Source organism: Stomoxys calcitrans, chromosome 1, assembly GCF_963082655.1.
Source record: "Stomoxys calcitrans chromosome 1, idStoCalc2.1, whole genome shotgun sequence".
NCBI lineage: Eukaryota > Metazoa > Arthropoda > Insecta > Diptera > Muscidae > Stomoxys > Stomoxys calcitrans.
In genome coordinates this window covers 208,020,733-208,037,412 of record NC_081552.1, presented here as the reverse complement: position 1 = coordinate 208,037,412, position 16,680 = coordinate 208,020,733, and the positions used below count along the sequence as shown (strand labels likewise).

Here is a 16,680-nt window from a genome sequence, read left to right as displayed (position 1 = left end):
TGAACAAAATTTGTCAAAATTTGAACACATTTCGAACCGAACACTGATTTTGGTAATAAAATTCAATGATTTGCAAGCGTTGCTCGTTAGTAAGTCTATTCATGATGAAATGTCAAAGCATACTGAGCATCTTTCTCTTTGACACCATGTCTGAAATCCCACGTGATCTGTCAAATACTAATGCATGAAAATCCTAACCTCAAAAAAATCACCCTTTATTATTACTATGGAATACAAACGGAATGGAAAACTTGCTACGCCGGTTATACTATAGGCACCCCGGTAGCCGAGTTGGTAGCAAGCTCGGTTTGGCTCTGCAAGGGTCGTGGGTTCGATTCCCCGCAGAGGCCTTGGTTTGTCGCTACTGTATTATCACAATGGACTTAAACTTGTTTAAGTGAATCTGGACTGGCACTCTTATCTAATTTTACCCATACCATGATGAAGAGCTTGAACGTTTGATCTGTTGGCACTTTATGCAATGTCCAAATTTTTTACCTTAAATTCTTAAACTTTAAGAATATCATTCTCGCGTTTGGTGACAGCAACAAGCGAGCAGCACCAAGGGAAACACTGGCTAAGCAAAAAATTATTTTTGCAATTTGTTATACTCTATTTGTGTCTGAGCACAATTTCAGCTGCTTTTCGCCATGGCCATCGCCATCCCCGGCCGATATCTCACCTTTGATTTCTAGGTAATTTAATTTCAGACACCTCCGTTAATTGGTAACACCAAGCAAAGCATTTGCCAAAGGATTCACACAAAACCCCAAAAACCACTGCTTTCATCAGGTTGCCTTTTCGTTTAGCCAACTGGCAAAACCCGAACATACCAACACAACCACTCAAACTCCCTATGACAACATATTACACAGATAACGTTGAGTGCTCATCATACAAGCACACCCGCACACAAACATCCGCTAAATTTTGTTCTCTGCCTAGGTTTTGTTCTGTGCTTGACTAAAAGTGGCCTTGTCTGTTTTTTACTGATAAATTAGGTCGCCACATAAAATGGTCTTGTGTTTCGTCTGTCTCTCCATCCGTCTGTCCGTCCATCTGCCTGGCTGTGATTTTCTGGCTTTTCGCATGGATTTTACTCAATTTGCTTTTTGTGCCAACTCATCACCAAGTGGTCGCAGTGATGATAGTTCACCACCACTCTGCAAAATCCAATGCTGTAGCTGTACATTTTTGACTGTGAATGTGATATCGCAGCATGATATGTGAGATGCTTTATGCTAGAATCTCTTTAAATAGTTCCATATTGCCCATAGTCTCGATAGGTTTTATTGCGTGGGTTTATTCTAAAGTTGAAAATGCTCGATGGAGGAATTCAACTATAATTTGAGAGATATGAAAACCACAAATGTTGCCAGAAAATAGAAAAAATTTGATATTAGTTTCCAAAAAATTCTGCTGAATTTCATTTCAAAAATAGGTGGAAATGTGTTAAGTACGGCCTGGTCGACTCTTGGCAACCCACCACCATGGATACTGCTACAAAATTTAGACTCACCAACTTTGGTGTCAAATTTCTGTAAAATCAGGCAAAAATTTAAACTTCTTGGGCCGTCAAAGACTTATTGAGAGATTACTTTATATGGGAGCTATATCAGTTTGCAGATCGATTCAGACCGCACTGGGCACGGTCGTAACAGAACACTACGCACAAAAGCTCAGCCAAATTTGGCAAATATTGCGGCATCAAAACGCTCAAGGTGCCAAATTGGGATATCAATTTAGATGGGAGCTATGTTACACCTGCAAGAGAGCCATTGTCAGTTGTCAGACCTATTATGCTATATGGTGTTGTAGTCTGGAGGACGGTGCTTCAAAAATCCACCTACCGCTCAATACTTAACCGGATCCAAAGGATGGCTTGTTTGTGCACCACAGCCGTACTAAGGACGACACCAACCATTGTCAGTTGTCAGACCTATTATGCTATATGGTGTTGTAGTCTGGAGGACGGTGCTTCAAAAATCCACCTACCGCTCGATACCTAACCGGATCCAAAGGATGGCTTGTTTTTTGTGCACCACAGCCGTACTGAGGACGACACCAACGACACCAATGCAAATTTTGCCCACGAACATTCCACTAAGGAACAAGGGCAAACTTCTCACATATCAATGAGTGCAGTCCGATTCAAGTTTAAGCTCAATGATAAGGGGCCTCCTTTTTATAGCCGAGTCCGAACGGCGTGCCGCAAAGCGATACCTCTTTGGAGAGAAGTTTTACATGGCATAGTATCTCACTAATGTTGCCAGCATTTGAAGGGAAAACCAATGCTAAACATTTTTTCTGATGGTCTCGCCAGGATTCGAACCTCTGCGCTACGGTGGCCTTCAACACAACACCATCTGCTGCACTAAATATAATGCTACAAAGCCTCTGGACATTGTGGCTAGACAAATTGCAGCGACCACTGCCGTGAGGTTAAGGGAGCTTTCTCATTGGTCATGTGGCGGCAACGGACACTGTGTTATCCTTGATACAATATCCAATGTTCCAGGCAGTGTGGATTACACCCTACCTGAGCCGCATTGCCACGTGATCTCGTGATGTAAGGTTGCACGTGATCTCGATAACACCTTAGCTCTAATCATATCAAATTTCAAAGAATTACCCTTAACCGTTCTCAAATGCCATATTTTTTACTAATTTTTTCCGATTCTATCCCACTGTGCAAAGTGCACAGCTTGGTATTGAAGGTTTCTGCTATTTTATGCATAACCTTGTGCAGGCGATTCTATCCCACTGTGCAAAGTGCACAGCTTGGTATCGTGCACAAAGTGCACAGCTTGCAGGGCGGTCTACACCGATTGCTGCTCTTTCAAATAGTCATGCTGCTTGAATCTAAGCAATGCGCTGGGTGTAATTTTCGGCCGTTCGTGAGTCGTGAGTGTATCGTGAGTTGTGCGTGAGTAAATTTGTATACCCACCACCATAGGATGGGGGTATACTAATCTAGTCATTCCGTTTGTAACACCTCGAAATTGTCGTCTAAGACCCCATAATCTTATATATAAAATTCAAATTGTGTTTGTTCCGAACGGCCGACCCGATTACCTTGAACCTTTCACAGATTGTGTAGGTTATTCTGGAAGGAAACATAGGCTATATGATTTTTTGCTATCGGGAGGGGGGCGCACCCTCCCCTTACCCACAAAGTACTACCCAAAAATAAAAGTGCATCGATCGGGACAATATGGGATTTAAATGAAAGGTATTCAAGAGTAGAGTACGAATTTCATAATAAAAGTTGGGTCCAACACTTAGTGGGCCGCCCCAGCCCCAAAACCCCTTAAAATAGGTTTATTTGACGATTATGACAATATGGGACTCAAATGAAAGGTATTCGGGAGTAGATTACGACTATGGTTAGGAAGTAGGAATATGCTCTATAATTTATTGATAACGGAAGGGGGCGGACCCCTCACCGTTACCTCAAAAACGCCACCCAAAATCACAAGTGGACGACCGACAAGGACAATATGGGTATCAACTGAAAAGTATGCGGGAGTAGATAACGAATCTGGCATACAAATTCATGTGGAAGTATTGGGGGTCACCCCACTCCCACAAAAACTCCCAAAATGGGCACATTAGGCAATCACGGATATATGGGACTAGGTTAGTTTGTTCCGCATAGACTGAAAAACAGCAGAACCGATTTTCTCGAAATGTTCGCATATTGTGTAGGTTGGTCTGGAATGAAACATAGGCTATATAATTTTTCAATATTGGAAGGGGGACGGACCCTCCCCCTCATGCCAAAAACACAACCCAAAATCAAAAATGGACCGAGCGGGACAATATAGGTATCAAATGAAAGGTATTGGAGAAGAGAATACGAATATGGGTTTGAGTCTAAATGTCCATCGGCCCGCCCCAACACCAAAACTCCCCCAAACTGACATATTGGACGTTTATTTCAATATGGGGCTCATATGAAAGGTATTCGGGAGTAGATTTCGAAACTGGCATACAAAATCAGATCAAAGTATAGAGGGTCACGCCACCCCTCAAAAACGCCATTAGACCCATTATGACTATATGATACTTGGCTAAACCGATTTTCTAAAATTTTCATAGATTGTGTACGTTGTGTCTGGAAGGAAACATAGGCTTTATAATTTTTCTGGAAGGTAACATAGGCTTTATAGTTTTTAGATATCGGGTGGTGGCGGACCCTCCCCCTTACCCCAGAAATGCAAACCATATCCGAAAGTGATCCGATGGGCACAATAAGGGTATCAAATTAAAGGTATTGGAGACCAAAAAACGAACATGGTATTACAATTTGGGTCCAAGTACCCAGCGGGCCCACCAACCCCAAAACTTCTCTAAACAGATTTAATCGAAGTTCATGTCAATTTGGGGGTCAAATGAAAAGTATTAGACGGTAGATTAAAAATATGGCATAAAACATTAGGACCAAGTAATGGGAGGTCGCCCACCCCCAAATTCCCCCCCAAAATGGGCATACCAGCAGACCATGGCTATATGGGACTCAAATGAAAGCTATTTGGGAGTAGATTACGAAGATGACATTAAAATTAGCGTTCAAGTCAAAGTGGCGCTTTTCCTCCTAAAGATACGTCAAATGACCCATTATGACAATATGAGTCAAATAACCCATATTTTCATACTCTAAAATACCATTCATTTGAATGGAAAACTAATTTGATTTCCAATTTTGGAGCCAAGTGTTTTGGGGTACGCCCTAAAGCGCCCCCTAAACTGAACTTCATTTCCGTTGGGAGAAAAGAACGAATTTGCCACTCAAAACACCCTCCAAATCGTTCATGTTTACCAGCCATGGCAATATGGGGCTCAAATTAAAGGAATTTGGAAGTGCAGCACGAATTTTATATCCATATTTGAGTCGAAATATCTGAGCTGCCATCCCTCCCCTAAAAAGCAATTCTCATTACCCTAATTTTGTAGAAACACCAGGAACCTAACAGGGCAATCTTTTCACACATCAATGAGTGCTTTCCGATTCAGGTTTAAACTCAATGATAAGGGTCCTTTTTTATAGCCGAGTCCGAACGGCGTCTCGCAATGCGGCATCTCTTTGGGGAAAATTTTTTAAATGACCATGCATGGCATTGTATCTCGCAAATGTCGCCAAGAGGGGATAACCACTGCTTTGTCCGATGTTCTCGCCAGGATTCGAACGCGTTCAGCGTCATAGGCACGAATTCGATATCCGCATACAGGGCGAAGTGTCCCCACCCTAAAAAGATATTAGAGAGTTAAATAAGGCGCAGCGGAGCGGGCCCGGTTCGGCTAGTTTTGTATAGAGTTTTAGCAGAATCCATGGTGGTGAATTGCCAAGATTTGGCCCGGGCGAACTTGGCACACTTTTACTTGCTTCGTTTCGAGAGAGCGCGAGATCGTGAGTCGAATTAAAAAAGTCGTGCGTGAGTAATATTTTTTATTCGTGAGTCGTGATTAGTGTCGTGGGCATGATTTCACTCTTTCATGCATGAAGAATTTTAATTCAATCACGGTCACGCACGATCACGTGATTGGATTTGGATCTCTCTCACGTATGATTCACATGATTCACGCTTGACATGACCACTCACTTCTCACGTGCAAATCTCTAGTCCCAACCATTGCAGCAAGATTGTACTCCCATGTTTGGGTTAACGATTATAGTTTCTGTGTCTGTTCGTCCTGTCTGCTGTCGGAGCATGAGCACAGATAAGACTTAGAAGAAAAGAATTTAGTATTTTGGAGTATTCTGGTTAGTCTCTCATACTTCGAAGTAAAACTTGAGAAAAGGTGTTTTAGTCTCCGACTTAGCACAAATCCGCAGCAAAACTCATATCTCTCATCATGGCAGCAGCCTTTACACCAGACGGTTGATTTTGACCCACGGCTTTTCGAGCAAAATTTCGCAGAAATTCAAGTAGATGACGATTTTGACAAGTGTAAAAAATGTAACCACCCTAATATACATATGCCCAAACTAATATAACATCTTCTCAATGTTACTATAAATGCTTTTAAGCACATTAAATTGCAATTCAACGATTCACATGCTCGACGATGTGTGAATGCGAGTTGGATCAAAGGAAATGTATTTGCATATGCCTAGTTTTCTTCAGCATACCTTTAACCCAGGTTTAGCTTAGAGAGAAGAAAACGAAAAACAAAAATAAACACATTTTATTGATGTTGCTTTTAAAAGAAAAAGTAAAAGAAAAATTGTACCAACATTTCCTTTCTACGAGTACGAGTGCGTAAGCAAAACGTCTAACATTTGCAAGTCAAGGCCCTAACGGTTCAGTGATGTGTATTTGTTTGGCAAATAAATGCTGTGTTTCTTTTTTTTTTGACAAAAATTTAAATTTTTTTCCATATGAGAGTTAAAACAGTGCAACTAACCCACGGCAATCGTATGAAATGAGTCTATGAGTATGGAAAGTCCTTAAAAACTTGACACATGTATGCCCTGGCTATTTAAGAAGTCCTCATTTAAAAAATACAAACGAAGGTATTTTTAAAAATACCATATGTGACTAAAAACACGGGCTCTATTCAATTAAAAGCGAAAAAATCCATTAATAACCCAAAAAAAAAAAACGAAAAATCCCCAACAAACTTGACACTCTTACAACGCAGTCTTTTTAACCCCTCCACTTTTTCAATGGAAATAACTATGTTATCGTACTTACCTGTAGGTGGGCACCGGATGTCCTTGGGCTATACATGGTAATGTTGTCTGGCCATTAAGGACAACATGACGCATTGAGTGTTTTTCGACATTGATCCGTGGTTGTACCATGCCTTTGGGTTCTGTCACTATTATGCGCCCAGGATATGTTGACGCTTGCACTTCTCCTGAAATGGCAAATAAGCGTAGATGGATAATGTTGTTAAACACAGTGGAACACAAAAAATACAATTACAATAAAAAATCTAAGTTGATTAAGCAACAAACAACAAGTAAAAGCTCGCTAAGGCCGTGCCGTGAATCTTTCATATCCTCTAGCATAGATCGCATTTTGTAAAGTTTTTTGGCCGATATCCCTTAATAGGCAAACAAAGGATAATGGATAAGAATTGCAAAGCTATTTGAGATATACCAAGTTATGAACCATACTTGGTAAGGCTGTTGGAGACAAAAGTGAAATTCATTGTGCAAAATTTCGGATAAGAACTGCGCCCTCTAGAGGCTCAAGAACTAAAATTGGGAGATATGTTTATATTGGAGCTATATCAGGTCATATAGACCGATTCAGGTCATATTTAACTCATATGTTAAGGGTCATCCAAGAAGTCGTTGTGCAAAATTTCAGCTATATTGGATAAGACTTGCTCCCTCTAAAGGTTCCAGAAGTATAATCTGGAGATCGGTTTATATTGGAGCTTTTTCAGGTTGTAAACCAAGATCGAAAGTCAAGATCCGAGATCAATTTATATGGGTGCTATATAGTTTATGACTCAATTTAAACCATACTTGTCCCAGTTGTTAGAAGTTAGAACAAAACACTTCGTGCAAAATTTCACACAAATCGGATAATAATTGCGCCCTCTAGAGGCTCACCAAATCAAGGTCCGATATCGGACAAATGGGAGCTATATCAGGTAATGAACCGATTTGGACCACACTTAGTACTGTTGTTGATGGTCAGACCACAACATATGTTGCAAAATTTCAGTCTAATCGGATAATAATTGCGCCCTCTAGAGGCTCACCAAATCAAGGTCCGAGATCGGACAAATGGGAGCTATATTAGGTAATGAACCGATGTGGACGACACTTAACACTGATGTTGGTGGTCAGACCAAAACACATGTTGCAAAATTTCAGCCAAATCGGATAACAATTGCGCCCTCTAGAGGCTCACGAAATCAAGGTCCGAGATCGGATTATATGGGAGATATATCAGGTTATGCACCGATTTGGACCACACTTAGCACTGATGTTGATGGTCAGACCAAAACACATGTTGCAAAACTTCAGCCAAATCGAATATTAATTGCGCCCTCTAGCGGCTCACAAATTCAAGATCCAAGATCGGATTATATGGGAGATATATCAGGTTATGCACCGATTTGGACCACACTTAGCACTGATGTTGATGGTCAGACCAAAACACATGTTGCAAAACTTCAGCCAAATCGAATATTAATTGCGCCCTCTAGCGGCTCACAAATTCAAGATCCAAGATCGGATTATATGGGAGATATATCAGGTTACGCACCGATTTGGACCATACTTAACACAGTTGTTGATTGTCAGACCGAAAGACATGTTGCCAACGTTCCAACGGGCAGTGGCGGAGCCTGCAGCCCTTGTGATAGCCGAAATGGCTGCGATAGACCTATAGGCCATGGAGCGCGCCAGGCTACACACCACAAAGTGCAGAACACAGTGAGAACAAGATGAGACTCAAACGGATTATGCACGGGCCATACAAGAGGAGACCATTGAGAGGTGGCAACAAGGGTGGACGAATGAGAATCGAGCCATGTGGACGCGAAGACTTATACCCTATGTACAAATGTGGAGATATAGGAAGCACGGTGACTTCAACTATTACCGTAAGCATATGATGACAGGCCATGATTACTTCCAGAAATACCCATCCATCGAATGGGTAAATGCTCTTCTAGGATGCTAGAGGTAGCAGACGATGTGGAACACACATTCTACCACTGCGAGCGTTGGGTGGAAAGACGCAGGGAACTGGAAACAGCTATTGGCGACGTTTCGCCTGGGACAATAGTTCAGAGGATGCTGGAAGACAAGGAGAAGAAGAAGAAGTAGGAGTGCTGCTCAGAAAGAAGCTGGATGTGGACGCAGCGGCTATGAGACTTAAGGCGATGGTAGAATGCATAGAGGATAGGTACAGGTCAAAGCATGGCGGTAGGAAATCTCGAAGGAATGGAAGAGGTTTCCGGTCAAATACCTGAGGCGACATTTAAGGTCGACTACGAGGCAATTCTGCCAGCGGCAGTATTGACGGTCCCTCTGATATTGCCATTTGGAAGTTCATGGCCTGGGGGTCTACATTGAGAACCCAGAGACTGATGCCTGTTTCCTGACCAAACTACGGTCCTAAGGTTTCCGATTGGATAGCTGGCCGTAACTTGAGGTAGAGTGCGAGACATTGCTGATAGCGGCAAAGCCTTGGATTGAGGGATTTCTGGTATTGTCATCTGGAAGTTCATGGCCTGGGGGTCTACATTGAGAACCCAGAGACTGACGCCTGTTTCCTGACCAAACTACGGTCCTAAGGTTTCCGATTGAATATCTGAGACTGCACTTGAGGTCGAGTGCGAGACATTGCTGCTAGCGGCAAAGCCTTGGATTGAGGGATTTCTGGTATTGCCATGTGAAAGTTCATGGCCTGGGGGTCTACATTGAGAACCCAGACACTGGGATCTGTTTTCTGATTGCCTGACCATAATACAGTCCTATCGGATAGCTAAACGTAACTTGTGGTCGAGTGCTAGGCACTGATGCCGGCGGCAAAGTCTCGTTTTGACAGTCCCTCTGGCATTGCCATCTGGAAGTTCATGGCCTGGGGGTCTACATTGAGAACCCAGAGACTGATGTCTGTTTCCTGACCAAACTACGGTCATGAGGTTTCCGATTGGATACCTGAGACAACACTTGAGGTCGAGTGCGAGGCACTGCTGCCGTCGGCAAATTCTTGGATTGAGGGATTTCTGGTTTTGCCATTTGAAAGTTCATAGAGATTACACTTCAGGTCGAGTGCGAGGCACTACTGCCGGCGGCAAATTCTTCAATTGAGTGATTTCTGGGTTTGCCATCAGAAAGTTCATGGCCCGGGGGTCTACGTTGAGAACCCAGAGACTGAGATCTGTTTCCTGACCATAATACGGTCCTGAGGTTTCTGATTGGATACCTGGACGTAATTTATGGACGAGTGCGAGGCACTGCTCCCGTCGGCACATTCTTGAATTGACGGAACTCTGGTATTGTCATCTGAAAGTTCATAGCGTGGGGGTCTATATTGAGATTCTAGAGACTGAGATCTGTTTTCTGACTGCCTGACCATAATACAGTTCTGAGGTTTTGGATAGAGGGATTTTTGGTATTAACATCTGGAAGTTCATGGCCTGGGGTCTTCATTGAGAATCCAGAGACTAATATCTGTTTCCTGACCATAATACGATCCTGAGGTTTCCGATTGGATGCCTGAGACGACACTTGAGGTCGAGTGCGAGGCACTGCTGCTGGCGGGAAATTCTTGGATTGAGGGATTTCTGGTATTGCCATGTGGAAGTTCATGGCCTGGTGGTCTACATTGAGAACGCAGAGACTGAGATCTGTTTCCTGACTATCTGGCCATAATACGGTCCTGCAGGCGGAGATCTGGGCGAACATGGAATTCGTCAGGTGATATGGTGTCAACGCGAGGACTCGAGTAGAAACATCTTTACGGATAGTAAACTGACCATCAGGACAAGCACAATAGGGGCGATAAGATCGCGACGAGTCTTTGAGTCTTTTCTGAGGCAGACACTATTCACATTCTTTGGGTGCTGGGCCATTGCAGGGCAAGGGGAATGTAAAAACTGATGACTCGTCAGAGAAGGCCAGAGGACTGCCGTCAATAAACGTGATTAACCCGGTGCCTTTCGGGTCGACGCAGTTCGAACGGTCATTTAACACTGTGGAATAGCGAAACGGTCGGTAGGACGACAAAAATAGGATTTTTGTCGTCCCACCGACGGGGTGATCCGAATCGTTGTTTTTTTTTTGTTGTAGCATGGTGTTATACACTGAGCCGGCAGCCCTTGCAGGTGAAGAACTCCATCGGGTCAATCCGGTACGTACAACCGGCTGTCATGGGATTGTATCGTAAGAAGAGGAGGCTATTACTGTGGGGAAGTAAGAAGGCGGTCAGTATAGCTTTTGGAGTCATAACGGGACACATGGAACTAAGAGCTCACTTATGCAAAATAGGTGCGGCATGGTATAGCATGTCTAGGGCACGTGGGGAAGATGATGAGACGTTGCAGCATTTCTTATGTCATTGCGCGGCTCTAGCGACTAAAAAAGACACAGGGTGGGGATACGTTACCAGATAAGAACCAACTTTGGGGCGTGCTATGTACAGCAATAAGAGATTTTGTAAGCAGCACACAATTCCTGACTAAGATTTTCTTTTCCGAGGCTATTTTTTAGTATTATTGGTATATGTCCATAGTGGCATGGGACGTATTTGTATTCGCACCCTCTTTTCAACCTAACCTGACCTATGCAAATTTGCTCATTTGTATGTGGCACAGTTGAATGCCCATGTGTTTAATCAAACATATTTGCATGTGTTTCCTTTTTATTACATCACCTATTTTCATGGTATTTGTTCGAAAGACAAGGTGTTCATTGCGTTCACTGATCTAAGGCAATATACTGCAGATGCAATTTATTTTGTAGCAATAGATGTTCTAAATAATTCTAGTTGCATAAGTGGCAATAGTCAATCGCTTGCATGGAGTGGGGAAGCATCTTTTACAAAATCTTGCCCTCCTATGCACCATCCACTATCGCTGTAGCAAACTTCTGTATGTTTATTCGAAATCATTGGAAGCAACCCAGATTGAATAGATTGTGTGGCATGCTAGAGTGACTTCTTTAATATTCCACCCCCTAAGGCAATTGATTGATGATGTGAAAGTTTTCACACTTCAGCGAAAGATATTCCTCGAGCAATAAGCGAAACGTTTGCCGTTTACTATGGGGAAGAACGTATATTGGGTGTATTTTAAACAGTGATGGAATTACAATTTACAGCCAGTAAGAGTAGAGGGGTTAAGTAAAGAAATCGTGCAGATGTAGGTACTCTAGGGATGTATAGGGGCAAAAACTTTGCATATAACACGGTCGTCCGATATGAATTCTTAACCTATTAACGACGAATTGGTATAGACATATACCAAATTGTAGCTGTCTATCTAGAGTTTGGAGAGAGGTATCCTAAATTGGGAATCCCATTGGGATTTTGAAGTTTGCTGATAAAAGTGTCCTTAAAAATCAAATTTTTTTTACAAAAATCCCCAAAATACCCCTGTTGGGCTCAGACTTAGGATGTTAAATCGGGCGATAGGTTTATATGGGAGCTATATGAGATTATAGACCGATTTGGAACGTACTTGTACTTGGCACAGTTGTTGAAAGTCATAACAGAACACTACATGAAAAATTCTAGCCAAATCGGACAAAAATTGTCGCTTGTTAAGGCTTAGGATGTCAAATCGGGCTATGGGTTTATATGGGAGCTATACCAGGTTATAGACCGATTTGGACTGTACTTAGCGCAGTTATTGAAAGTAGTAACAGAACACCACGTGCAAAATTTCAGCCACATCGGACAGAAATTGCGGCTTCCTGGGGCTCAGGAAGTCAAAACGGGCGATCGGTTTATATGGGAGCTATATCCGGTTATAGACCGATCTGGACCGTAATTAGCACAGTTGTTGAAAGTCGTAACAGAAGATCAAAAGCAAAATTTCAGCCACATCGGACACAAATTGCGGCTTCCAGAGGCTCAAGACCTCAAATCGGGAGATCGGATTGTATGGGAGCTATATGAGCATATAGACCGATTTGGACTGTACTTGGCACAGTTGTTGGAAGTCGTAACAGTACACCACGTGCAAAACTTCAGCCAAATCGGACTAAAATTGCGGCTTCCAGGGGCTGAAGTAGTCAAATCAGGAGATCGGTTTATATGGGAGCTATATCAGGTTATAGACCGATTTGGACTGTACTTGGCAAAGTTGTTGGAAGTCGTAACAGTACACCACGTGCAAAATTTCAGCCACATCGGACAGAAATTGCGGTCTCCAAGGGCTCAAGAACTCAAATCGGGAGATCGGCTTATATGGGAGCTATATCAGGTTATAGGCCGATTTGGACTGTACTTGGCACAGTTGTTGGAAGTCGTAACAGTACACCACGTGCAAAATTTCAGCCCCATCGGACAGAAATTTCGGCCTCCAAGGGTTCAAGAACTCAAATCGGGAGATCGGCTTAATGGGAGCTATATCAGGTTATAGACCGATTTGGACCGTACTTGGCACAGTTGTTGAAAGTCGTAACAGAAGATCAAACGCAAAATTTCAGCCACATCGGACACAAATTGCGGCTTTCAGGGGCTCAGGAAGTCAAATCAGGAGATCTGTTTATGTGGGAGCTATATCAGGTTATAGACCGATTTGGACTGTACTTGGCAAAGTTGTTGGAAGTCGTAACAGTACACCACGTGCAAAATTTCTGCCACATCGAACAGAAATTTCGGCCTCCAAGGGCTCAAGAACTCAAATCGGGAGATCGGCTTAATGGGAGCTATATCAGGTTATAGACCGATTTGGACCGTACTTGGCACAGTTGTTGGAAGTCATAACAAAACCTTATAGGCAAAATTTCAGCCAAACCGGACAAAAATTGTCGCTAGTAAAGGATCAGGAAGTCAAATCAGGAGATCTGTTTATGTGGGAGCTACATCAGGTTGGCATAACAGAACACTGCGTGCAAAATTTTAGCCAAAAAATTGTGGCTTGTAAGGGATCAAGATTGTTGTAGCCGTTGAGTGGAGCGGTGTTTTTATTTCGCTCCTCAAAGAAAAAAAATATATCCGTATCTCGGAGTAGGTACTACCTATTACGAAAAAATTTTAAAGCCTTTTGGAATCGGCTAGAAATGGACTCCAAAGACTCAACATCTGTGATGGTGGCGTCAGACCGTAGCGTGTTGTCCTCCCCTCCCATATGTGTGCGTGCCTTGGCACCTGTAGTCCAGAGTAATGCTTCAAGCGCACAACTAGCCGTCAGACTAATGAATGAGGAAGAGACGTATAAACCAGAGGGATGCACAGTACATCCCCAGCCTTTAAGTAAAGGTGGTGTTTATGACTCGGATTTAGATAGCCACGGTGTCATCATCGGTGTCATCGAATGCATCGGGATGACGGCAGAAGTGAGCGATGGCTTTGCTAAGCTTACAAGCAGACCGAGAAAGCGATCCGGTGCACGACGAAACAGACAGAGAAGTATGTACTGGCAGCGTAATCGGGCAAAGTTGCAGGATGCTGGAAGGGATAGAACTGACATTCCAGGCATTTCTACGAAAGCTGGAAAAAGTATTATATCTCCCGAAGAGCATAACACTGCTACAATGCTGACGAAAAAAAAGAGATCCACGCTTTTTGGTACTTTGGGAAAACCAAGCCAGCCATCCCGCAATGGAGACTCCAGACAGTGTCCAGCGGAGGTAGACAAAGTCGGAATAGGAATCAAGGAAGCCCGCATGGACCCTGAGTCTTCATGGAGGACTGTGACTTCCAATAGGAGGGGAAGATGGTCGCTGAGAATGGTAAGAATCCGCCCTGTTACGCCAGAGTGGCAAGGAAGCACAACAGAGATGAGCTGACTTATGAAGTCATCAATATCGGCTGTGCATCCGGTAGGATGCCACCAGATCTTCGGTCCCAAGAGGAGGATCTGGTTAACGATCGGATTTTTTAACATGTGTGGAACTCTGTAGAGGGCCCACCCATACAAATGATGAGCTGCGAGTTTAGAGGGGACATCTCTACGCTGCGTTTTGCGTCGGCGGAATGTATTGATACCGTCAAACAGCTCGTCCGAGGTATTCACGCTCCCCGGGAGGGCGCAAAGGTCGACCTGGATGAGAAAGATGGATGGATATCGCCCAGCTGACAAAGGCTACGGTCTTCATCAAGGGATGGGGCAGTAAATTTGCGACGGAACGCATATTGGGATTCTTGGGCAAGCAAAACCAAAGTTTGGTCGTAGCGAAGTGGGAGGTCTTCCACAGGGAGGAGAATGAGGAAGGAAGTCTCTTTGTGGTTGGCATTGATCTCCGTGACAAGTTTGGGTAAGACTAAAGGCATGGCGCACTACGGGAACAAAGCTGTCTTTTTCAAGATTGGAAAGACTAGGATAGGCAAACATTTTCAATTTGCGACATCAGGCCGTGCAGTGGCAGGTAACTCAACACCGCCCAACAAACAGGGGGCGGACAGCGAGACAATCACGACATCTCTCAATATTAGAAAGACTAGGAGAAGCAAAGATCCTAATACTAAAATATCACGCAGTGCAGTGGCGAGAGACCCAACACCACCTAACAAACACGAACCTGACGACGGACCCAACACCGACTTTAAGAATCGGAATGCTGGGATAGGCAAAAATCCTAATATTGCAGCATTAGGCAGCGCAGCGACTGGAGTCCCAATGCAACCCAACGAACAGGCAGCCAATTATGGTACCATCACCTACTCCCAAAAAGCCCATTTACTTAAGATTTGGAAGGCTAAGATAGGCAAAGATCCTAGTATTGAAACATCAGGCAGTACAGGGAATAGATACCCAATACAGCGTAACGAACAGGGATCCAACGATGGAACCATTACCGACTTTATAAAGATTCGGAAGACTAGGATAGGCAGAGAACCTACAACGATGACTTCAGGCAGAGCAGCGACAGGAAAGTCAATGCAGTCTAAAGAACAGGGAGCAGACGATGAGATCATCACCGACTCCCCAGATGACCATTTACGGGAGGACCAATGATTGAGAACCAATGATTGATTGATTGAGGTGGCGCTCTGATGGAGAAAATCGGTCAAAGTCAATTCGGGGTATTCGGAGCTACATTAGGTTATAGACTGATTTGAATCGTACTTGGCACAGTTGTTGGAAGTCTTAGCAGATCACTATATGCTAAACTTCAGCCAAATCAGGTAAAAATTGCGGCTTTCAAGAACTCAAATCGGGAGATCGGTTTATATGGGAGCTATATCTAAATCTGAACCGATACGGCCCTTTGGCAATCCCCAACGACCTACATTAGTATTAAGTATCTGTCCAAAATTAGAAAGCGTTAATCTCCTTCTTACATTGCAAGACTGTTTGTGACCTTACCGTCCTGGTTGTTATTGCCCTTAAAGCCATTTTACTGTACATAAGGATGTTCACACTCGAGGTCCTCGCGTAAGCACCACACCACCTCGCGCATTTCGAGTTCGCCCGGATCTCCGCCTGCAGGACCGTATTATGGTCAGGCAGTCTGAAACAGATTGCAGTTCCTGGGTTCTCAATGTAGACCCCCAGGCCCACACTGTCCTCTAACTTCCAATCCATCCTTGTAGCATGTACTTCCAGATGGCAATACTAGGGTTCCGTCAGTCCAAGTCTGTGCCGCTGGCGGCAGTGCCTCGCACTCGACCTCAAGTGTCGTTTCAGGTATCCTCTTTCCTTCCTTTCAGTTTTCCTATTGTCGCCTTGATTATATCGCGATGGTATGAGCTGCTCCCATCGACTTATGTCTGATAGCTGCAGCGGCTGCCTCACATTTAATCTGTACGTCAATAGGTCGGATATCTAGAATAGTTTCCAGTGCCTTAGTGGACTTCCATCATGAGTTCCGTCACGATTTTGTCGCCCGCATCCTTGCCTTTGTGACCTGTGGGATGTACATCTTTCTCGCAAGGTCGAGCTTTGCGTCCCAGGGAGTGTGGATACTTCCAACGAGCTTTTTGACGGTATCAATGCATTGCCCCGACGCAAAGCACAGCTTCCTCTCTATACTCACAGCTCATTCTTCATATGGGTGGACCCCCTTCAGAGTTCAATATGTGTTCGATACAC

General features: G+C 43.7%; 1 protein-coding gene across 4 annotated transcripts in view; it reads right to left on the bottom strand.

The window, feature by feature from the left end:
• The window catches only part of LOC106093173 (cell adhesion molecule Dscam2), a 324,166-nt gene that overhangs the window by 132,730 nt on the left and 174,756 nt on the right, over positions 1-16,680 (bottom strand). For all 4 annotated transcript variants that reach the window (XR_009398464.1, XM_059369629.1, XM_059369636.1 and 1 more), the window contains exon 7: positions 6,699-6,864. Coding sequence is in view for 3 of the 4 variants with exons in the window: in XM_059369629.1 (XP_059225612.1) it covers positions 6,699-6,864 (166 nt within the window). In the remaining variant the exon portion in view is untranslated. The remainder of the gene's footprint in view (positions 1-6,698; positions 6,865-16,680) is intronic.